General features: G+C 38.4%; 1 protein-coding gene across 2 annotated transcripts; it reads right to left on the reverse strand.

Annotated features, from left to right (window-relative positions):
• Positions 1 to 1,631: 1,631 nt before the first annotated feature.
• On the reverse strand, positions 1,632 to 24,087 carry LOC122089731 (glutaminyl-peptide cyclotransferase). Of its 2 annotated transcripts, XM_042659427.1 has the most exons (11): positions 23,515 to 24,085; positions 22,244 to 22,300; positions 10,141 to 10,176; positions 6,132 to 6,196; positions 5,234 to 5,297; positions 4,470 to 4,587; positions 4,157 to 4,254; positions 3,372 to 3,442; positions 3,201 to 3,228; positions 3,011 to 3,065; positions 1,632 to 2,162 (listed from the first exon to the last, which is right to left on the reverse strand). In XM_042659427.1, the coding sequence occupies exons 1-11, from the start codon at positions 23,773 to 23,775 to the stop codon at positions 2,044 to 2,046; spliced, it is 972 nt and encodes a 323-aa protein (XP_042515361.1). In that variant the 5' UTR covers positions 23,776 to 24,085; the 3' UTR covers positions 1,632 to 2,043. The 2 variants fall into 2 exon arrangements, with proteins under 2 accessions (XP_042515361.1, XP_042515362.1); XM_042659428.1 differs by lacking the exon at positions 10,141 to 10,176 and having other exon boundaries at positions 23,515 to 24,087.
• Between the last annotated feature and the right edge of the window lie 347 nt (positions 24,088 to 24,434).

Genomic DNA, 24,434 nt, shown 5'->3' on the forward strand with positions numbered 1-24,434 from the left:
ATTAAGGTTTTAAGAATTCGTATCAAATTGATTATATTGATCTCGTGTAGGTTTTTTCTATTGTGAATCGTCCATAATCTGATTAGAATTGCTCTCAATGTGATCTCTATCATCATCTCTATTCTCTTTATCATTTCATTATCCAACCTAGGTTTATGAATTTCTCTATCTATTCTATTACCTTCTCCTTACCCATGAGGTTCCAACATTTGATCCTTTATTGAGTTAGGAATTACTTCCGGGCATCCTCAAAATAGTTGTGATAAGTGATTACAATATTTTAGGGTCGTTTATCGGCAACAAAGACTATAAAGGTGGACACTGACTCTATCATAGAGATGTCAAGTCATGGCCAGTTTTAATTTGAATTGGTTGATCCTAACTGATTTGATTCCAATTTTTGAAACAGTGGGCCCTTGGGGTGGAGAGAAGTCGAATCTGGTTTTTTTTTTTGTTTGGTGAGGATCCAACCTAGGACTTTTGTTTCCTTAGGCGTGGTGTCGGTCCAATTGTGGGGATTAAGTAATTTAAAATAAGAGGAGGATCCCAAAAAAGGTGGAATGGATCATACACTAGTACTTGGGCCAATGGGAGTATTAATAGAAGAGCACTAATATGACACATTGGTATTGATATCACAGGTCACTACATGATGCAAAATCTCAGAAATACCCTTAATTCAAAGGGTATGGTATCAATATTTTGTCGGGAAAAATCGTTCAATACATCAATACAGATCAATACTGGTCATGATATCAATTTTAATACTAACACTATCAATACCAAACCAAAAACGAGGCATGGATGAACTTTGCCCCCATAGAATTGTCACTCCCCCACAAAGTAAATCTGCTTATGGGAAAGGGTTTCTGATTTCTTACACAATAATAAGGGAGGCCATTCATAAACCAGATGCTATTTACTGCCTAAGGACTTCTTCTTGGATTGAAGTAAGCACAAATGGATGGTTAGAAAATTGAAGAAATATAGAGCAATTCAGAGGAATTAGAACACTTATTTTTACAGGAGCACCATTTCGTGGTCTTGGAGCGGAACCCCATTTTCTTTGGATATCCATAACATTTTAAACCTAACCTCTTCTTGATCAAGTCTACAAACGATGTGGTTCTTCTCATACTTTGGATGGCTCCCATGGCCATGAACAATCACTCTAACATTATCTCGAATCAAAACATTGATGTATTAAGTTTGCTTTTTTAATATTATTATTCTTCTAAAAAAAATTCAAGGTTAGCAAACCTCATGGCTTTCCATGTAGGGATGTCAAATTGGCGGCCTAACCGAAAAGACCAACCAGACCAAAATCCTTTATCAGCTGGGTCTCGATTTTGATTTCTTATAGAAGCTCTTGGTTCAGTTTGAACCAATTGCACCGATGAGACCAACGAATGGACCGAAACCAGAAACAAAGTCCAAGAAAAGTGATATTTTAGCAACGGGTATCACTAAGACCAACAAATGGACCCCTCTTCTTTTTTTAAAGCAACCTTCTTTGCAGAATCTATAACCAACTTGGAAATTGCACTAGGCAACCTCTTCCTCTTCTTCCTTCATGATTCACTGGAAAATATTTTGTGATGGCTATGATACAAAGTAGATATAACTCAAGATTAGAACAGAAGAATACAGAAGATCGCATTTTCCTTCAAAAAAAAAGGTAAAGAAAAATATACTATAGCAGAGACAAACATCCGAATTTTGTTTGGTTAATGATGGTCCAGAGGTTCTACATTAGGGAACTGCTGTGAACCGAGATTCCAATGGCTTCTCTTTGTGCATTCATTCCTGTATAGCTCCTTCTTCAAGCTCATGTCGAAACTAGATGCATTTTCTTTTCGATCGGTCTTGTAAATTGGAAACCAATTATGGGAGCAGGTGCTTGCATTAAAGCATTCAATCTGAATTAAACCTGCACCCTGCACCAGAAACTTTCATGGACAGAACAATGGTTGGGCATTGGCAAAAAGAGTCACTAGCAGATTAATTGATCCAGCAAAGCATCACTTTGTTCAAACTTCCATGTCATTTATGTGCAAAATTGAATGGTCGCCGCAGGCAGAGTTGCTCCATGGCATCATCAGCTAGAGCCCTGATTGGGTGCAACTTGATCTCGTAAAGCTTTGGCCACAGTTTCCCTGTCACTGAATAAAACCAAATCGTAATCATATGAAAAGATACAATTTAATGATAAGAATGACCCATTAAGTCCAAAGTCCCCCACCCCCGTCCCCAGGGTTCCATTTGGGGTTCCTGACCTCAAACAATATTTGATATTGTTTACCCAAACACAACTGAACTCAACCCAATTAAGCCTTTTCCCAACTGAATGAATCGGCAATTTGGATTCTGTTTTGCCATTCAACTCTGCTTAAAACCATATTTACTGTCAACCAAAGCCATTCATATTCTCACTTCTTCAGCCTACCCCTTGGTGTCTTCTAATCTACTTCTAAACCCCCCCCCCCCACCCCCTACCCCCGAAGAAAAAAAGACCTCTAATCTTTGACCATATCAATCACACTACAGAGCAAGCCCTGCTACACCACCTGGCTTATAATTAACACAAGGGTGAGATCCAGATTTGGATTCACCTACTCAATGCCACTTCTTGTGGGACTGATGGGACCATTCCCTTGAGGCACTCCACAAGGCCCTATAGTTCACCTTTCCTAAACAGCCACAACCCAATTTAAACAGTTTGTGTTAATCAGTGGATAAAAACAGTATAGTCAGTGAACATGCGTGCATACTTCTATTTTGCATTATAAAAAACAAAGGGATATATCTGTATTGCTAATTTGCTATAGATTAAACACAACCCACTAAAAGACACCTCACAATTACAATCTCTCAATCCTCCTGAGATTAGCACTTTATTAGCATCTTAAAGAGCATAATCACTTTTTCCTCACCGCACAATCTTAATCATTGCAGAGGAAACCAGGTTTTAACATACATAGGTTTCTGTACAGAAAATTGTCGTTCTTACCAAATATACGGTTCTTTTCTTCATCCCAGGCAATTCCATTCAGAACATCAATAGCCTGGAAAGTATCAATGAGTTGGGAAGGTGAGAGAAACAAAAAATGATAAATGTTGTGTACAGAAATTGCACAAGAATTGTAATAATTTAGTTTCACACATAAATACAAGTCCTTTTTGAAGGTTTTATTACTTACTGCATCCCCAGTTGCTATCAAAGTTTCCCTAAAAGAAGTAAAAATAACAAGAAAAATTAATTAACTGCTTGAGAATTTCATCCAATTGCATAGAACGAATCCATGAGTGCATTTAAGAAAAATCAGCGGTGAAACAGCAAAGAAACTTGTAGACAAGGCAAAGAAGCAAACCTTAAATTGTTAAGGAGAATCCATCCAAGAACAGTTCCATCTTTATAGGAAATTCTAGCTATGCAGTCAGTCTGCACCATGAAGGTCAATTATGCAGGTTATTCAAGGTAACTAGGAACTTCAAAAGCCATGAAATAATACAAATTATATAAGGAAAACAAAGCCATAAAATGCGACATATCTATCATATGCAATAATGGGCTTTCCCTAACATTTCAAGAAAGCAAAAGAAAGTATGAAGAGATTGACACAACATCTAGGCGACCAAGGGCGTTGGAGGGGGCGTGGATGAAAGGGGCCCGGCCTAGTAGACCAAGGCGCCTAGATGCCAAGGCATCGCCTAGGTGAAAAATATGCAGAAAAGTGAGGCACAACAATTTTAAACTTTTGAAACCTAACCAAGAAAAGGCATTATGCTTTTAAGAGGAAAATTCCAAGAGTCGGTAAAAGAGGAGGAAAATTTTCCTGGTCTAATCTTTATATAGGTTTTGGAAGTCCCAAAGGTTGTGTTCAGCCTTAGGGAGGTCATAATACAGATGTGGGATACTCAAGGCTCAGATTAGAATTTGATGCCCATGAAATAGATGGAGGATTTAGGGCTAAGCCATTGAATTAGGCAGTTAACAAGGATTTAAGGGACACCTGATAATTGATATAGGATATTGGTTACAAATGATAAAGAGCACTCCCTACATCTAAAATCATGCGACTTCAAACAAGCGATCATGTAAATCCCTAATAATACAAAAGGCAAGCAGGTGTACAACTGAAAAATTAGGGCTTGCCTGCCAAACATTCGCCCACACTTCTCCATTTATATACTCCAATTCATTGAGATTATAAACTTCATGACCATTGTATCTGACAGCAGTTTTTCCTATGACTGCATAAACAGAAGCAATTCAGCTGCAGCACAATTCATTGGATGATGCCAGAAACATTAAAATTACAAAATGAGGCAAATATTATGCCAAAAGTTACCACCATTTCATTCAGAACTTGAAACAGTTCATTCAGACATTTTATTGACAGAAGTGATTACAAGGTTATTCTACAGAAAAGAAAATGTAAGCACTATCTCTTGAATGTTAGCAAGACCTTTAAATGTTTGAGGATCAAGCTTGTATAAAGTTGAAGTTCCATCGCTACCAAATAAGATTTTCCCATCAGTTGCCAGTCCCCAACCATCTTGCATCTGATGAGTGAATTTTCCAAGCTGCACCACAAATACAAAATAAATAGAAAGAACTACTCAACAATCAATTGGGTGCTACATAAAACATGGAAGCAGCTTACTCCAGAAACTAGAGGATCAACAATTTTCCAAGGAGTCAAGTATAAAAAAATATATTCCCAGTTAAAATCAAGGGATCCAGTTGTATGCTAATTAAAACTGCAGTGATAGAATTTGAGACCCCAAATTCCGCTTAAGAGTGAGCACTTAGTGCGACAATCATCTTATAAACCCGAGGTTATTTAGAATATAGATCCAATCAAGAGTAGTATCAATCAGAGAGCATTAGATTTTGCTACTGTATCCGCATAAGTGTGCAAGGAAGAGGCACAGTGCGGACGCATCTCTATATTTTGACTGTTTACAGGAGACACAGCGATTTGCAAACTTAGTTGCAAGCAGAAGAGAGAGTTTCCACCATGATAAATATATACCAAAGTGAGATTAACAGTTACAACAAGCAGAGATGCATACTACTAATAGCAATTACAGCCAACCATCAAAACATTTGAATATTCATGATGAGAAACATATTTACGTATGACTCTCACTATAATCTTATTTTAGCTTCCTTTAAATGGGCTCCTAATAAACAATGGATTCAAGAAAAATAAGGTTAAGAACAAACTTTGCGTAGATTATATCGATCATATATGAAACCAGTTTTCTTCAACCAAATCACTTGGAACAACCTACAAAACACATTAAACTTACAAAAATTAGAAATTCCAGCAGATTCTGTAAACCGTGAAGAAGAAAATACTACAAAAAGGACAAAAAACAGTCAAAGATTCTCAACAAAGTGACAGATCTCAAGGGAAAGAATAGATTTGTGACTGAATCAAAATGAAGGGGAAAAAAAAAAGTTTGTGAAAGTTCATTTGAAAAAAAAAAGCAGAAAATAATCAATTTCTCCAGATTCTATAATATATTCATAGCAAACATCAATTACAATATTGTCATTTAGTTTCTGGATATAAATGAAGCTATCCATGTTGCGGCAACACACACAACGTTGCCTTAAGGTTCTGTACAGTAAGATGGGTTCTACATAAAGGAAATAAAAGGAAGAAGTGACATTGAAGAATCAACAAGATGCATATTTATAAGATACATCAGTAAACTTATATTTGAAATGTGTTAAACTAGACCTCCTATACTAAAAAAATTGCAACATAAATCAGAATCTCATAACAGGTATGTACCCCCAGATTGAATGCATAACCAGATTTCTTTTCCCCCTAATACATGACAAATTTCCCCTTCCTCTCTCTCTCTCTCTCTCTCTCTCTCTCTCTCTCTCTCTCTCTTTGGTGTGGGGTGGGGGTGGGGGGACAAGCACAGTAATGATCAAGTTCGGCAAGCGGGGCATCTATAATGGTCTGAAAGATGTTCATCTAAATCCAAGAGAAAAATATGGAGAGGAAAAGGACAGAAAGTAAATGTTTCCTTCCTCTATTAGGTTTCATTTCCATACAAAACTAATGAGAGAAGTAAAATGCAACTAACAGTTGTCCATAACATACCTTTTACCAAGAAGGGTAAGACCCTCCCCAAAATTAGAAGCGTCCATCTTATTAATAATTTCAACCTGAAAATATTAAAATCCATGAGATTTTAGTATTCAACGGAAAATAATGAATGGCCTATCTAATTACTGTGTTTTAGCCATTTAGGAGATTGATGGACAGTTCAAAAGGCAGAAGAAAGATTTTCAAATGGTTGTTTGACTTGGGTAAATCATATGAACTAACTAAACAGATAATCTAGTGGGATTTGGGAGAAAAAAATGTGTTTCTAGTATATATACTGATTCAGTTAATGATGTTTTGATGAAGCAGTACTAGTATTAGACTGGGGGAGGAGTAAGCACCATTTTTATTCAAATTAGGTATACACTAGGGTTAAAAAATTAATCCATTACATATTGTTTTAGCTATGGATGAGTTCAGAGATAAAAGATTATATATCGTTAAGAAGAAATGGTTTTGGATGAATAGGTAAAAGAGGGTAAAAATTCCAACGTAGAATGATGAAAGATGATTTTACATAACTCAGATGAAAATAGAGTATGACTGCGAGTGAAAAATAGAATTGTGAATAGAATATAATGGCCAAGCAATAACTTAAAAGACTATTTTCATTGTTTGGTTTCAATCAACATAAGGAGGGAGAGATTGAAAAGGATATCACCAGTACAATTTGAACCAGGTGGATGAAATGGAGAGAAGCTTCTGGTGTATCCAAGGATTAAAGTATCAGTATCGGTCGCCATATCGGTAGGCCAAAATTAATATACGTATTGGAGGGTATCGTATCATATCGAAGATACGCTAAGATACGTTAAAGATATGCATACAAATGGATAGGAAACACTTTTTTATACACTTTTACATTAAAAAATAGTTTAAAAAAGCTATATATAACATGTATTATGTTTAAACAGTAAATTGAGAGTATCGCACTAAGAATCCAAGGTTTGTAGTTGTCCCATAAATGTAAAATCCTTGTTCCCAATCTTGATTTCCACTTTAGTTAGAGAGAAAAATGGTTACAGTAACTTTGGAACAAAAACACCTCAAAAAATTATGTTTTTCTGAAAAATTACCCATCTTGACCATTTTATGACCGTATCAGTACGTATCAAAGTATCGGTCAATACACACCAATACATACCGAAACGTACATTTCACTTCGATTTTGAATTTTTCATAGAGTATCGGTACGTATCGGTGTGTATCAGTGAGTATCGTATCGTATGGGTGGTGTATTGGTGAGTATCGACATGTATCGTAAGATACGTATCGATACTAGGGGTGTCAATCGGTCGGTCCGGCTCGATTTCGGTCCTTGTTGAGTCGGTTTCGGTGTGGGATAGTTGAAACCGAAACCAAACCAATAAGGAAATTCCGGTTTCGGTTTCGGTGCGGTTTGGTTTTGGTTTGTCTTCGGTTTCTTAAATCGATTTTGTAACCGGGTTGGTTTTGGTTTTGGTCTAGTTTGGATTCGACTTTCCATACAAATGTATACAAAACTATGCAAATTTTGATTTTTTTTTAATCAATTTTGGAGTGTTTCGGTTTCTTACCGGTTTGGTTTCGGTTTCGGTTTCGGTTCGGGTTTTGAGCCGGTTTCGGTTTGGTTTCGGGTTCATCCGGTTTCCGGTGGGTTTCGGTTTGGTTTTGGGGTTGCAATACTCGAAACCGAACCGAACCAATAAGGCTTCGGTTCAGTTCGGTCCGTGTTGTTATCGGTTCGGTCCGGCCGGTTTTACCGGTTCGGTTTAGGAATTGACACCCCTAATCGATACAAAAGGGTTTTAAAAATTTCATGTATAGTATCGATACCGTATCGGCCCTTACCGATACGATACGGACCGATACTTTAAACCCTGGGTGTATCACGCAATTCATTAAAGTTATATTATAAATCTTCTATGAAAGCTATAAAAGCATGAACAAGAACATTAAAAATCAGTGCAATTCAGATGAGGATATTAGTATTGATAAGAATGCATGATAAGGAGGGGTAATGTAGGAGTAGATTACAAGAAACTACCCCAGCAGTTTATAACCCCAAACAATACAAATAGGAGCAGAAAACAAAGAAATAAGACCATCAAATAAACCCCCCAAAGATACAGTACCAATGCAAGAGCAAAACCAGCCCAAAACCCAACCCGATAGGAGAGAGAAAGACCTACTATAGAGCTGGACAAAGAAGTGCGGCCAGGTCTGTAGGAGTCCAATTGAGCTGCACTCTTGGGCATAGATAGTCCCTAGGGAGGGTAAAAAAAACCCCCAAAGTTGAGAAGATTCCGACGGCTGGTTGTGAAGTTACAAGCTATCTTAATTTTTTGACCTAGGAGAAATAATCGCAGACTTCAGAAGAGAGGATAAATTCTGGTTTGTAACTTGGACAGATCTGAACTTCTGAATCATAACAGTCGTATACTTCAACAACAGTAACTTTAGGATAAAATAGAAAGCTTTAGAAAAGAAGAAACAAAGGGAAAAGTGGGGGAGGAGCGGCTGTCTCGGCCCGGGCTTCTCACCCACAGCTATCCCGACTGTTCTAAGCAATTGACTGTAATTATTCTTTATTCAAATATGAAATTATGAGTACATAGGCTCCTCTATTTATAGAGGGCAGAATAGCAATCAAACTACTACTAGGAGCTAGTTTCCCAATAGGACTAGACACTCCTACTTCAACTAGGAGCTAGTTTCCCAATAGGACTAGACACTCCTACTACGACTAGGAATTCAAAATTGGACTAAGAATAATAAACCTATGTGGAAAATAAATAGAGTCCTAAGACAATTTGGACTCGACATATCACTTACTCGACTTGATGGGCCCAATGGCCCACTAATTAATTAAAAAAAAACTATTAATTATTCCCCTAGCTAATGGGCCCAATTGGCCCTTATTTGCACTTAGCCACTCAGGTGGACCAAGTAGGGGTTCGGCTGGCTTCTTGGTTGGACCCTAGCCACTCAAGTGGACTAAGGCTGGACCCTTCTTCCTCTCATATTTCCTTCCATAATGTGCATCTACATCAAGGGGTGTGAAGGTATTAAGGACAAGGGGAACACCCAAAATGAACTAGTTAGATTCAAGAGAAAAGAAATAAAAAGTACGCCCTAAACAGCAGATATGGGCTAAAATAGAGCAGAATGAGCACAGGACTCATATAATCGACTATTTATATTTGTAGTTGGGCTTAATGGGTTCCAAGTTGATATTAAGTTGTATTTATGCAGTTTCAAAATTGTCTCTTCATACAAAAGCCAACATCTTTGAATAACTCACCAGAACTTCTAAATAAATTACCCAAATGGCCAAATAATAAAATAAGATCAGCGTAGATTCCAAGTCCAAACTTTAAATCATCCATAAAGCTAAGTGGAAATATAAAAAGGCTTAATCACCGTATAGTTGCTCCATTGCGACCTAGTGGTCTTGGGTTCAAGTTGGGAAATAGCCTCCCCGCAAAGCGTGGGTAAGGCTGAGTACATTATGACCCTCCCCAGAACCCGTCAAGGGTTCTTCTTACATCATGGCATAGTTGAGTAACAAGCTAGCAACCTCAAAACAAGAATTCGAAGGTGGAACGATGTTGTAGCATAAAAAATTCCCCTCCAAGATGTACACCAGGCAATGCAATCTTCTTACACCTAAATAACATTATTTTTCCCATCTATTTATACCTAATTGTTATAAAAATAATCCTTTACCTCACACAAACTGTGAAACTATATGAAGAATTTAAATGAGTCTAAAGTTCTAAAATTCAAATGACCAACCAAACTTGCTAGTATCAATGCTATTTGCTTTCCAAATTTTAATCTGGTGACTTTTCAGCAATTTTGGGTGCCAAGTCAGACACCTATTTAGCAATTCCTGTCCTCATTACATAGTTCATCTTCAAATTAGGAAATAATAGCTAACAGTATCAAAAAAGAAACAAATAATATCTTCAAAACATATCAATGAGCCACATAAAAATCAGAATATTAGAGTTATCCTTGCCTTCCCAGTCTGGAGAACAACCTTCCTGACTGATGACTGAAATTAAGAAGGAATGAAACGCCATGTGAGTAGTAGAAAAAAATTAGAAAATACAAGTTTACATCTAGAAACATGAACATCATAACAGAAAATGCTTATTGTTAATAATTCTGTAAACACTATTTTAGCACTACTGGTCCAACTCAATTAAAAAATATAAAGGACAGAAAAGCTGGCTACAATATGAATATGTACAGACAAGGAATGATGAAAAAAATCCTTATGTTATGTACTAAGAATAATGTAAGGCCCTCAAGATGAATACATGTCACAGAAAACATGTATAAAAGCAAGTAAAATTGAAAATGTTAAAGTTAAACTTGTTCCAATGTCATGAATTGAGGATGTAGCAAGCTTTCATGGAACATAAATTCAAGTTCCTTCAGGTAAGTAGGCAATATGGCCAATTGACAGAACAACCGAATTCATGCATCATGTTAAAACTCCATGTCCATTGGCACTATACCATGGCATACCGTAATTGCTTATAAGTCATTAACAAGTATCAGATAGCACAGGAAGAGTACCATTGGTTCACAAGGAAGTGAATCAAATTTGATCGAAAATTTAAACAAATAATAGTTGCTTATGCCATGCACACTTTGTCATAAAACCCAAAAGTCAGCACAACTCCGTGCTGTTTTACACAAATAATGCAAAACAAAATACACTTCTGCTACTACCCTCATTTTTCTCATTAATTTCCAACTAAGCATTAACTTTCGTTGTGCACGAACCTGGTCCACCTCATTTCATCCAATGTCATCAGTCTTACTTGGCCATCCCCCTCTTTTTTAGTTCCAGTTTGCCTCCTCCAACTTCATTATTCTTATTAATTTGGGATATTATAAATATTTGTAAATGTAAGGCTGCCAATGCATATCAATAATTGATGCTTGGAGTCTCAAATGTCTCCAAGCAGGATTAAAACAGCAACTGTCATTCATGTGCAGGAAAGCAAGATGGTAGCTTTGAAACAAGACCCTAGTAGGGATATATCAATGACTGAAACAGCATTTAGGATTTCCATCAACTGCTTTAAAAAATGAGGTGAATAAGCTTTGATTAGATTTCCAGGATACACTGGGTTATATAGGCCTCTCAAGGCAAGCAGAGCTCAACAATATTATTACTTCTTCAAAGGTAAGCACTATGCACTGCAATCTCTAGGGATGCATTGAAAGATCTAGAGATTGCAAGAAGGATCTACATATGGTCTTTATTGACCTGGAAAAAACTTATGACAAAGTCCCTAGAGAGTTGATCTGGCAAGTACTAGAGAAAAAAAGTGTCTCAACTCTAACCACCCCCCCTCTCTCCTATTGATTCCAAAGATTATGAGTGGATGGATGAGAATGATACTTTTCTTGTCTTTCTGTGGAATAGTATGAATCCGTCTCTTGCTGAAAAAATGTTATGTATCATGCTACTGCTAAAGGGGTTGTAGGCCAATTTGAAAGAAAGTTTTTCTCAAGACAAAAACATGTCCCATGTGTATGCCCTCAATGAGAAAATCTTCTCTTTCAAGCAAGGTGATAACTGATAAGTCTGTAGGTGAAAGTTAAAGTACCCTAAAGGGCATGTGGGAACTCTTTTGATGGCTACAAAGTTCCTCCATGAATGAAGCATTCTGTCGGTATTCAACAGATTGTATCTCTCGCTCACTAAGTCTGACTCATCTTCCTCTTCTAAGGACAACTCCACCTTGTTGCGGATAGTTGTGGTTGTGGTTCTGCTTTTCCTGGGAGAGGTCATGGATCAGGGGAGGTCATGGACGTGGCACTGGCGAAGGTAGAGAACAAACTGACCAAGCTTTATGCTAGTGTTTGCATTGTGGCAAGGTCAATGATACAGTTGATAAGTGTTGGGTAAAATATGGCAAACCTTAGTGGGCACAACAACTAGCCAATGCTTCAGTGACAGAGGGGAGTTCTGATATGGTGTCATCAAATGATACTAATGTTACTTCTTCATCTGGAGTTGGTCAATTTGCATTTGTGTCTCGTGATGATTTGGTCACCCAATTACTTAAAGGTGTCTAGCAGCTACTTGCTTCTACATCTCCTACTTCTACTTTAGCCTATACAGGTACTACAACTTGGATTATTGATTCTGGGATTAATTCTCATATGACTGGTAAGTCAAATGTGTTCTCCTTTCCTAAAACTAGTCATCCTTCTTGAGTTATTCTCATTAATGGGACTTCTACTCCAGAATCTGGCTATGGTATGTTTTCTCCTACTTCATTTTCTTTATTTTTATCTTCTATACTGCATGTGCCTCAAATTACCTTTAAACCTTCTTTCTGTGAGTCAAATTACTAAATCTTTAAACTGTTCAATTACATTTTCCACTCATCTTTTGTGTTCAAAGATCTGCAAACAAGGAAAACGACTGGTGGAGGGCATGAGAAGGATGGTCTCTACTATCTTGACAATATTTGTCAACAACTGCTTTAGCTTCTTCCAATAGTATTTCCCCTCGTCATTGGCATTATCTGTTAGGGCATTATTATCGCTACCAAGGTTCATCATATGATTCCTACTCAGAGGTCCATTTCCCATATTGAACCATAGTTCAAAATCTCGTTGCGGAAAGTCATTCCTAGTTCAAAATTTCGCTGAAATAGTATTTTTTTCATGAGATTCGCTTGGCCATTTCGGGGATCAAACGTCTGAATGACCAAAATGAGTGACACAACATGACTGAATTTTGCCCAAACAATGCATTTTTTTGACCGAAATGAGCAAAAATGCAGCAAAATGAGAGACATTTCAATGAAACAATGCTGGTTCTAGCTTTCGCCTCCTGTTTTGTCTCGAGCAAGTCAAAATTAATGAAATTTCAGCGAAATTTTAGCACATTTGTGGACTATGTTGTGGACTAGGCAAGCATCATCGTATAGTGTTTCCTTCGTGTGATGTAGTTAGAAGTCACTCTGTTACAATCCCAGATTCCTGCAACCAAATCAGTAAAACCAGAAAAAGGGAAAGAAAAAAGAAAGAGGAAGAAAAGAGAGAGAGAGAGAGGAGAAACCGCAGAGAACCTCAATGAGAGAGCAGCCTGCAATCAGTCCAATATTTGGCTGATCGCAAGAATCATTAGTATACAAGGATAAAAAATAAGAAGTACAAAGACTAGAATGCCCCCCATTACAAGACAATAACCCTAAAACACATATATGGACCCGATAGGACAGAACTACCGCTATCGGGTCCACCGGCTGACGCTAATCCTGATATCGGGATTAGCTCTCTCTCTCTCAACACTCCCCCTCAAGTTGGTGAAATAACCTAGAGGGGGGGTGAATAGGTTATACTAGTGGAAATTAATTATTTTCGATGTATAGGTCCCAAGTGTGATTGCAAGTTAAAAACGATGCGGAATAAATAAAATAGGCACAATCACACAACACAAGATTTATAGTGGTTCAACTCAATCTGAGTCTAGTCCACTCCTTACAAGAATCCTCTTGTAAGGTATTCCACTAGTTCTCCCTTTCAGTACGATAGGTAGGGAAGAAAACCTTTACAATCTTTTTCACGGATAAGAGTATCCTTACAAATCTCCTTTACAGGCAGAAAGTCAACTTTACAATCTCCTTTGCAGGTAGAGATGCACCTTACAATCTCCTTTAAGGTAGAGAGGCACCTTACACTCTTTTAAGGATAAGAAGATCTTTACAATCTCTTAAGGATGAGAGGGTCCTTACACAAGCCTAAGTACAGTCTAGACTTAATGTAAAATAGAAAATGGAGAAGTGGAATAAAAGAGAATTACCTCCGGTGTGGTGCAAATGAAATATGCAATGATGATAGAATGAATGCACCTTTTGAATCTTCCTGATGTTTGTAATGTAAATGCCAAGATGTAGATGAAGACTTGTAGATGGTCTTGAGTTCCTCTTGAATGTAAAATAAAGAACTTGAACTCAAGAAATGGTGTAGACCAATTCTCACTTCTAATGCTCAAATAATGCTTCTCTGAAGTTGAGATTAATTCTTAATTAATGAGTAGTATTAGAGGTATTTATAGGTGAGCTTAGGAGAGCATTTTAGGTAGTAAATCTCACTTAAACGGTCATATTCTGGGTCCACCGGTCGACCGCCATTGGTAGCCGGTCGACCGCCAAGAGCCATTGAGGCAAACTATAGCCGTTGGGGCACTTCCAGGCAGTCACCGGTCGACCGGGACTTTTTAACGGTCGACCGGCTATGGTCTCGGACAGCTCCGGTCGACCGGGGCTTCCAGCCGGTCGACCGCCAATATGACATACTCTGTTTTGACAGAATGCTGTCATACTGACCAGTCGTTAGTGTTTTGACCATAACTTTTCGGTCCGACCTTGGATTGACTTGAGATCAGTTGCGTTGGAATCACAACTCAATTTTCTACAACCTCTATGAAGGTTTTATCTCCTGATACCGACTCTAAGATTATAAAAAATTCCCTTAAGTCAGGTTAATGTGGTTTTCACAGAATTTCACTAGAACACATTTTTCCTAATATGTTCCTTACCACTTAGAGACTCTCCATACTTGGTCAAGGTATGCTCTATGGTCATTCTAGTATGATGCAATGCACATGCATGTGGTGAGTGCATATATATATATATATATATATATGTGGAAGTTACAAACTACATTAAAAGTGACCAATTTATTCTAGTGGTCTTCTTCTTCACTTGAACTTTCCACTCTTTGGCACTTTATCTTCTTTTCTTCTTGTTTGCAATTCCATGTCTTTAAGCTTCATGTCTTGACATCTTGAAGCTTAAATTCTCATGATATCTTCTTCAAGCATTGATGCCAACTTGTTGACACTCTTCATTTGATGACTTCAATCTTCATTTCTTCGTTTCATTCACCAAATTCGATCTTTGATATGAAGTCTCTACAAAACAATACTTAAAGGAAAATTGTGACATACCTTCATATGTTTGTTATCATCAAAACCAACTATAGGAGTGTGAGCATATCCCTAACAGTTGGAGCATACACATCACCCATGCTCAGCTTGGTACAACCACTGCGAAAGCTAAGAGTAAAAAAATATTTAATAAACATGTCAGCTAACTGGTCCGTTGAAGGAACAAACAGAGTCTCAATTAGCTTCTTTAGTACCGCATCATGAGCAAAATGACAGTCCACCTCTATGTGTTTGGTCCTCTCATGGAAGACCGGGTTACTAGCAATGTAAACTACAGCTTGGTTGTCACAATACATCTTCATTAGCTTGGTCATTGGAAATCCCAACTCCAATAGTAGCGACCGAAGCCACATCAACTCAGCTGTGGTATGAACCATAGCTCTATACTCTGCCTCTGCACTGGACCGGGCAATAGTAGTCTACTTTTTACTACGCCACGTAATAAGATTCCCTCCAACAAAGGTACACTATCCAGTGGTAGATCTCCGATCACTAGCAGAGCTAGCCCAATCAGCATCAGAGTAGCCAATGAGATCCATATGCCGATTAGGACAGTAAATCAACCCTTTTCCAGGAGCACCTTTCAAATAACGAAGAACACGGACAGCAGCATCCCAATGTGCTTTCTGAGGAGACTGCATGAACTGACTAAGAAATCCAACAGCATAAGAAATATCAAGACGAGTCACAGTCAGGTAAATCAACTTGCCAATCAAACTCCTGTACTGATGCACATCCTGAAATGGTTCACCATCATCAACACCGAACTTTTGGTGAGGATCCATAGGAGTATCAACAGGTCTGGATGCAAGCATCCCAGTATCAGATAGAAGATCCACAACATACTTTCTTTGAGACAGACTGATCCCTTTCTTGCAGCGGATCACCTAAATCCCAAAAAATAATGGAGATGACCAAGATCCTTGGTCTGAAAATGGCGCTGGAGATGAGCCTTTACTTCAGAAATACCTGCCTCATCATTGCCAGTAAGAATAATGTCATCGACATATACCACCAAGACCACTAGCTTGTCACCTCTTTGACGAACAAATATTGAATGATCAGAATAGCACTGCGAAAAACCACACATGACAATGGTGGCACTGAACTTGTCAAACCATGCTCGAGGGGACTGTTTAAGCCCATAAATAGCCTTGTGCAAGCGACACACACGACCTGTATTCTCCCCCTGAGCAACATAACCAGGAGGTTGCTACATATACACCTCCTCCTGAAGATCACCATACAGAAAAGCATTCTTGAAGTCCAACTGAAATAACGGCCAATCAAAGTTGACAGGAAGTGATATAAGAAGGCGAACAGAGATCAGTCTGGCAACCGGAGAGAATTTCTCAAAGTAATCCACACCATAAGTCTGAGTATACCCTTTAGCAATCAGACGGGCCTTTAACCGCTCAACAGAGTCATAAGAATGATACTTAACAATGTACACCCAGCGAAACTTAACCAGATCCTTACCAGGAGGTAAATCTACCAGGCTCCAAGTACCACAACTCACAAGAGCATCCATGGCAGCCTTCCATCCAGGAATACAAAGGCATCATTATGGGAACGAGGAATGGGGTTAGTGGAAAGGGATAGTGCAAGACCATGGATGGGAGAGGAAGATGAGATAATGACATAAAGTTATCAATAGGGTACACAACCGTAGATTTCTGAGTGCAAGAATGTGTACCTTTACGATATGCAATCAGTAAGTCATCAAGCACAAGAGGAAGAGGAGCTTCACCAGCGGAAGACGGCAGTGGAAGGAGTGAATCTTCAGGATTAATGACCTCGCCACCTGGCTGTCCAATCTTCTTCTTGCTCTGATAAACCTGTAGGGGAGGTGAGTCACTGGTACTAGGAGCATCAGGTAGGGGTATAAGAGAGGGTAAGGGTGGAGAAGAAGGAGAAGACCACTCCGGACTAGACTATGACACCTAAGGAGAATAAAAAGATGTACCTTCAAAAAAGGTCACATCAGCACTGACAAAATTCCGATAAGTAATGGGGTCATAACTCATAACACTTACATCCATTCTGGGTACGAGAGTAACCCAGAAATATGCACTTAGTAGACTTCGGGGATAACTTGTCAACCTGCATATGCAGATTATAGACAAAACACACACCCAATGACATGGGGTGGAACAGTAAAACTGGGTAAATTAGGGAACATAACAGAAAATGGAGACTTATCCGCCAGGACAGAGGATGGCATGCGATTAATCAAATAACAAACGGTTAAAACACCATCACCCAAAAAATGTTTAGGAACATGCATGTGAAGCATAATGGCACGGGCAACCTCAAGAAGATGTCGGTTCTTGTGCTCTGCTACCCCATTTTGCTGTGGGGTATAGGCACAACTAGTTTGGTGTATCAATCCCATGGGTATCACAAAACTCAGATATATCAGTTTGAGCATATTCTAAAGCATTATCAGAATGAAAAATTTTAATAGGAATGCCAAACTGAGTCTTTATTTCATTATAAAATTTGTGAAACATATGTAAATATTCATATCTTTCCTTAACATGTACAGCCATGTAAGGTGGGAATGGTCATCCACAAAAGTCACAAAATGCCGAAAACCAAATCTGTTACTGACTCTGCAAGGACCCCATACATCAGAATGGACAAAAGAAAATAAATACAGACTACGAGGCACAGAGCGAGATGGGAAAGACACACGATGATGTTTACCTAACTCACATGCCTCACACTCTAACCTAGGGACAGACTTAAAACTAGGAAATGAAAGTTGTAACCTAGAAAGCGACAAATGACCTAAACGACAGTGCCATTGGAAAGGAGTCACGTCCCCAACAGCCGTAGCAGCAGCAATAGAAGGAAGACAGCCGCTATTGAGGTAGTGTAATCCATCCTTTTCACACCCTCCACCAATCGTCTTCCTCGTGTGAAGATACTAAAATACACAGTAGAAGGAAAGAAGGTTACCGAGCAATTTAAAAAACGAGTTAATTGACTTACAGAGAGGAGACTTAGTGGAAATTGAGGGACATGTAAGACAAAAGATAAATTAATGAATGGGGTAGGTGAAATAGTACCATGTCCAAGGACTGGTGTAGAAGTGCCATTAGCAAGGATAACATAATTGGAACTGGCATTAGTAAAAAAATTCTTAAAAAGTGATGACTTACTGGTCATATAGGCAGAGGCACCTGAATCAATGATCCAAGGAGTAGATGTAGTAGTAAGAAGGGTTGAAGTACCCGTGTGGGCTAGAGTAGCAATGGATGTAGATGCACCATTAGATGTATTAGGGGATGCCTCAAGGTATGCAAGTGCCGGAGCAATTGATTGATGTCATCGCATAGACCGATAGCTGAATCTCCTGAAGAAGGTGTTGGTTAGGATCAACTAGAGCCATTGTGTCAGTACCATCGTTAGACACTGCATGTGATGCGGATCCAAATTCCAAAATTGAAATCGGATCGCTTAGGGCCCCACTTAAGTAATTAATGGCACAATTGTACAACTAAATACCAAAGAAAATGGCAATTCTGTAAATAATTTTAAGTCTCTAATAAAGGGTGGCAGTATGATAAATAGTTGGTAACTCTAACATAAGAGAAATCTCAAAGGGAAAAAGTAACGTACAAGATGGGGAGGGGTAGACTTGGAACTAAGAATTAAAATAGGTTAATTGAGAATAATAAAAGAAGATAAGAGGTAAATCTGGGATTTGATAAAGGAAGGGTGTAAAACCTACTTTATGAGCTCTTCTTCAACCTTAGACCACGATGGAACTCAAGACCAGTGGCAGCCAGTCATCTTCAACTCGACCCAGCTTTGCAAACAAGGTCCTGGCACATGGAAGATCACATGCAAGTTCGGTACATCACCAGCATTGTTGGTTCCATCCCTCACAGATGCCAAATAGGAACTTAGATCAGATACTCCAAATCTGAAATTTCTCCAGGCGATAAACAGAGACCAAATCTGCACTCAATCGACTCACACAACAGGAACAAAGCTTTGGGGTTATTGTTATTGGGTTTGAGTCGCCTCCATGGTAGCTTCCATCGACCCAACACTCTGATTCAATTGGTCACAAAATAGGGGGTCAGCAAGCTCCTTTGTTGATGTTGGTCTATCGCCTAGCAAAGACAGGAAATAGTAACCAACGAAAATAAAAGGGGTAATAAAAAGTGGGAGATAAGTAAGGATGACAGGAAGAAGAAGAGATGGAAGAGAGTGATGGGAAAGAAAGGAGATTAAGGGAGTAAGAAAGTTATGAAACTCACGACATCTATGGTTTAAGCCAAGCAATAAGTTGTCATTCAATTTCTTCAAAATCTCAAGTCTGAGTTCTTCTGTTATTACAAGGTATTTAAAGAAAATAATGGCATGATTTTGGAAGCTAATTAAAAATGGAAACTAAACCTAGATAGCAACTACAATAAAAATCAAATCTAAATAAAGGCCCGCCAATCTAATCTCCAAATAATAAAGGAAAGCAAATAAAAATCAAGTCAAAAGATAGTTCCCTAAATCCATCGCCGAGCTGCATCAGCATGATTAGCTAATTGTGTTGCCCACTCTGGTTTTCCATGCTTTGCCCAACAAGTCTCAACAGTATGGTTGGGCTTTCCACAAAATGTGCACTGGCGAGCTGAACAATCAGAGGGTTGTCCACCAGATCCTCGACCAGCAGACCCACAATCTCCCCCACTACCGCAACCACGTCCACGGTTGGCATGGAAGGCAGAACTGTCTATGGTAGACTGATCAGGTTTAGTGGAGGAAGTAATTCGCTGCAAACGTAAGTATCATTCAGAGTAGGCACAATATCCCCTGCAAGTAAGCGACCCTTCACTGCCTTCAAGTCATTGTTCAAACCAGCCAGGAATTTAGAGACGAAGAACTTATTACGCTAAGCCTTCAACTTGTCAATGTCAGTGGTCAAGGGTTGGAAGACATTGAGTTCTTCAACCATACCTCTGAAAGTGCTATAATATTCAAAAAGTGGTTTGTCCGACTGGCGAAACTGAAACAGTTTTTCATAGATATCATAAATACGGGTCATGTTCTTCTCCTGAGAGTAGGTCTCCTTCAAGTCATTCCATAATCCCTTGGCAGTAGAGTGAAACATGACATTGGCAGCCACATCTAGTTCCATACTATTCCATAACCAAATTACGATTAATGCATTCTCTTTCTGCAATTGAGCGTAACCAGTGTCAGATTCTTAAGGAGGATCAGAGGTAGTGTAATCAAGCTTATCCTTCGCCATCAGATGAACTTTCACTGACTGAGCACAAAGAAGATAATTTGAGCTTCCCTTAAGCTTGATAGAAGTAATCTGGACATTCACATTATCCAATGCAGAGGAGGTAGTAGTAGGAGTAGCAGTAATCTTGGTCTCAGCCATGAAAGCAAGAATTAATGACACAAATGTATAACAAAGACAACCAAATAAGAAGAACTCACCAACCACATCTGAGAAACAGCAGCCAAAGAGCAATCGGACCCCAAGGAACTGAAAAAAAATAATAATTCCAGCCGACAGGTGCTGCTGGTAGGGTAATGTCGTCCTTGATGGGAGCAGCAAGGGAGGCTTCAAAAGCCTAGTAGAGTATGTAGAGAAGTAGTAAAACAGCAGCACATTAAACCGTGAAGTAGTAGAACTTCACACATAGGGCAGCAGCCAAAAACAAGTCACACATAGGGGCGGCAGCCATTAAAAATCTGCAGAATTGTATATCGGCTTCAGCGATTCCAGAGAACAAGGGATGAATCCATGTAGCAGTGGTAGAAAGGCCTGATTGTGTTTATATCATTATAATCAGGTCAAAGAATTAAGGTAGGAACAGCAATAGGTGGCTGAGCACCAAAGAGGAGTAGCGCAGGGTTGAGATCAGCAGAGAATGATGATGTCAATCCTTGATTTGATTACAGAAGCTCTAATACCATGTTACAATCCCAGATTCCTGCAACCAAATCAGTAAAACCAGAAAAAGAGAGAAAGAAAAGAGAAAGAGGAAGAAAAGAGAGAGAGGAGAAACCGCAGAGAACCTCAATGAGAGAGCAGCCTGCGATCAGTCCAGTATTTGGCTGATCGCAGGAATCATTAGCATATAAGGATAAAAAATAAGAAGTACAAAGACTAGAATGCCCCCCCTTATAAGAGAATATCCCTAAAACACATATATGGACCCGATAGGACAGAACTGCCCCTATCAGGTCCAGCGGCTGACACTAATCCCGATATCGGGATTAGCTCTCTCTCTCTCTCAACACAATCATTATTTTATTTGGTTCATTTGGATACTTGGGGTCCGTGTCGTGTCAAAAGTTGGTGTAATTTCTTGAATTTTGTTACTTTTGAGGGTGAGTATTCTTGTTTGACTTGGTTATATTTATTTAAAGATCGTTCACAATTCTTATCAGGCTTCAAGGAATTTTATAATTAAATTAAAAACTTTTTTGGGTGTTTCCTTTAAGTTTTTCGTTCTGATAATGCTCTTGAATACACACACAATGAAGTTTCATCATTTTATTCTGAGTGTGGTATCATTCATTAGACTAGTTGTTCCTACACTCCTCAACAAGTATATCTGAACCAAAAGAATCGCCATTTGCTAGAAACTGCTCTTTCATTATTATTTTCTCATAATGTTCCTAAGAATTTTTGGGGAAACGCTGTTTTGACTGCTAGTTATTTGATAAACAGAGGGCGGACCTCTGAGTATGCAAACTAAACAAATGAATTTAAAAATCAGCAACGCTTACTGGCTAAAGCCTTCAGGGGCGTATGGTAGAGAACATAGATTACTAATGACCTAATCACAACACAGAGATTACTAATGGCTGAATCACAACCCATGAATTTGATAATATTTGCAGACAAAGATGTAATACAGCATAAAGATTAAGTCATTCATGTAGAACAAGTGTGGAAACTAAAAGATACATTTTAGTCCCTAACGATAAATACAATCAAAACTAAAAGATGTTGTTTCTTTTAAAATATTTCCTTTCTTCAATTTCCCAGACCTCACCACCCACAAAGAAACAGCACTCAAACCAATTCTGAAACCAGAATGAGGCATCCTTAAAAGAGAAAGATAACCAAAAAAAAATAAAAATTAGAGCAGGTGTTTACCTCACTATAAAGACCAGTTGACTCATATAGAGTGTCATTTCCTCCATATAGAAGGCCCTGAAAAGTAACAGAGCATGATTTGGTTAAAAACTTGATTAAAATATAGATGCAATTTTGAATGGCATGAATCCCTTTGATAATGTTTATAAAACTCCCTAAAAAACAAAATTCTTAATAAGACAAGTTTTCAAGAGCTAAGATGGGGACCCGTTACAAACTTTATCATCCAACATCTACTAAGTTGCAAACTATGTTGCTCTTTCATTTTTCAAACATTAATGTAAACTTATATATCTCAGTAATAGCTTTTAGACACGCAGAGAAAAATAAGACCAATAATACACCCAAAAAAAAAAATTTATTTAGTCAAGAGTAGTCAATAGGTTCTCCAAAACAATTGAAAATCAACTCCAAAGTCACTCCACCGATTACAACACTTAGTAAGAGCTCATCAGGAAATCTACAGCCCTAGCTCTACTCCTCCCTTTAGGACCTACAAAGGGTGGTACAGGAATACTCACCTATCATCCATCCTCAATGCCTTTTGGCCCGATTCTAGGCCCTAACTCACCCTCCAAGGATGAATTTTGTGGAGGAAGCTCATTTCTGCAATATTATATAAAGTATTATTTATGCACCCCCTCCCCAGGCAGTATGAGAACCTTTAAACAGATATCTAAATCCCTCATATCACCAAGTTCTTCGATTAACCTAGTGTTCACCATAGATTGTGTAGTTCTACCAACCTTCTAAAAACAACCAAAGACACGAGGCCTATTGGACAACTGGTATTATTTTCTTCGCATCCAATCTTGGCGGTAAAGAGAATCCCCAACAGAAATTTATGACCTAAAGGCCCAAAAGCAAATGACCAGAAATTCTTTTATAAATCTCCTCAACTATCCCAACCATTAGTCTCTCACACAAACAAATTGAAACACAGCCATCTGCTGCAAAATAAAATTAGATAAAAGAATATCCATAAACTGTATTTAACAATCATTTCCATTATTCAGAAAGAATATCCTATTCCAACTGACACTCAATCAGAATCAACATATCTTGGCAGTAAAGAGAATCCCCAACAGAAATTTATGACCTAAAGGCACAAAAGCAAATGACCAGAAATTCTTTTATAGATCTCCTCAACTATCCCAACCATTAGTCTTTCACTCAAAAAGATTGAGACACAGCCAACTGCTGTAAAATAAAATTAGATAAAAGAATGTCGATAAATTTGGGATGATCAAAGCAATCATAGAAATGGATACCTGAGTGAAGGCTTTCGGATCGTGAGGAAACTCATTGACTACTTCAATTGAGTAATGGGCCAAAGGGACCTTGAGGAATGATGAATTCGACGTAATGAGCATTACAACGGGAACGCATAAAACAAGGAAGAGAGTGATCAGAAGAGAACTTCTTCTCCAACTGAATGAAGAAGCTGTTGACGCCATGGACGGAGACGGCTGAGAAGTCGTTCTCTTAGCTCTCCGCTTCAATGAACTGCTAACCATGGTTATAGCTCTCATTTGGTAGTGAAATCGCTACAACATTCTCGAACAATTTCGAATTTTGGAAGAGACTTTGCGACGGGTGTCGAGATTGAGGAGAGAAGTTGGGTTAATCAGCTTTCCGTTTGGAAGGGTCCTAATGGAGTTCGGTGTCGCATTTGTTCTGTGATCTCTGCAGATGAAGTCCCTTTGACCTGTGTCGTAGTTTGCCTGTCTGTTGCAAGGCGATACTACAGGGGAAGGACGTATATGGAATTGGGGAAGAAAAGCTTCCGTCCAAGGGGAGGGTAGTGAAAATTTGAAGGAATACGAAATCAAATCAGATCAAATCAAATCAAAATCGTTTCCCAAAAATAAAATTCGTTTAAAAACAGTCGACTTTTTAGGTAAAATTAAAACCAAATCATTTAATAAAAAGGTTTCACATAAGTAAACGGCAATAGTTTATAAATGATTTTTGTTTAAACGGTTTTCTTATGTTTCTAATTTTTTTATTAGGTAATTTACAGTGCCACCCTTTAGAGAATGTCATTATTAGAGACACACCCCTTGTATAATATCAAATTATAGTCAAACCCCTTGCAATCAATCTTTGTTACAGAATATACCTTATATGTCGATATTAGCTATTGTATATTTTTTAAATACCAAAATGCCCTTGCAAAAGGTGAAGTACC

This window comes from Macadamia integrifolia, chromosome 9, assembly GCF_013358625.1.
Source record: "Macadamia integrifolia cultivar HAES 741 chromosome 9, SCU_Mint_v3, whole genome shotgun sequence".
Taxonomy (NCBI): domain Eukaryota; kingdom Viridiplantae; phylum Streptophyta; class Magnoliopsida; order Proteales; family Proteaceae; genus Macadamia; species Macadamia integrifolia.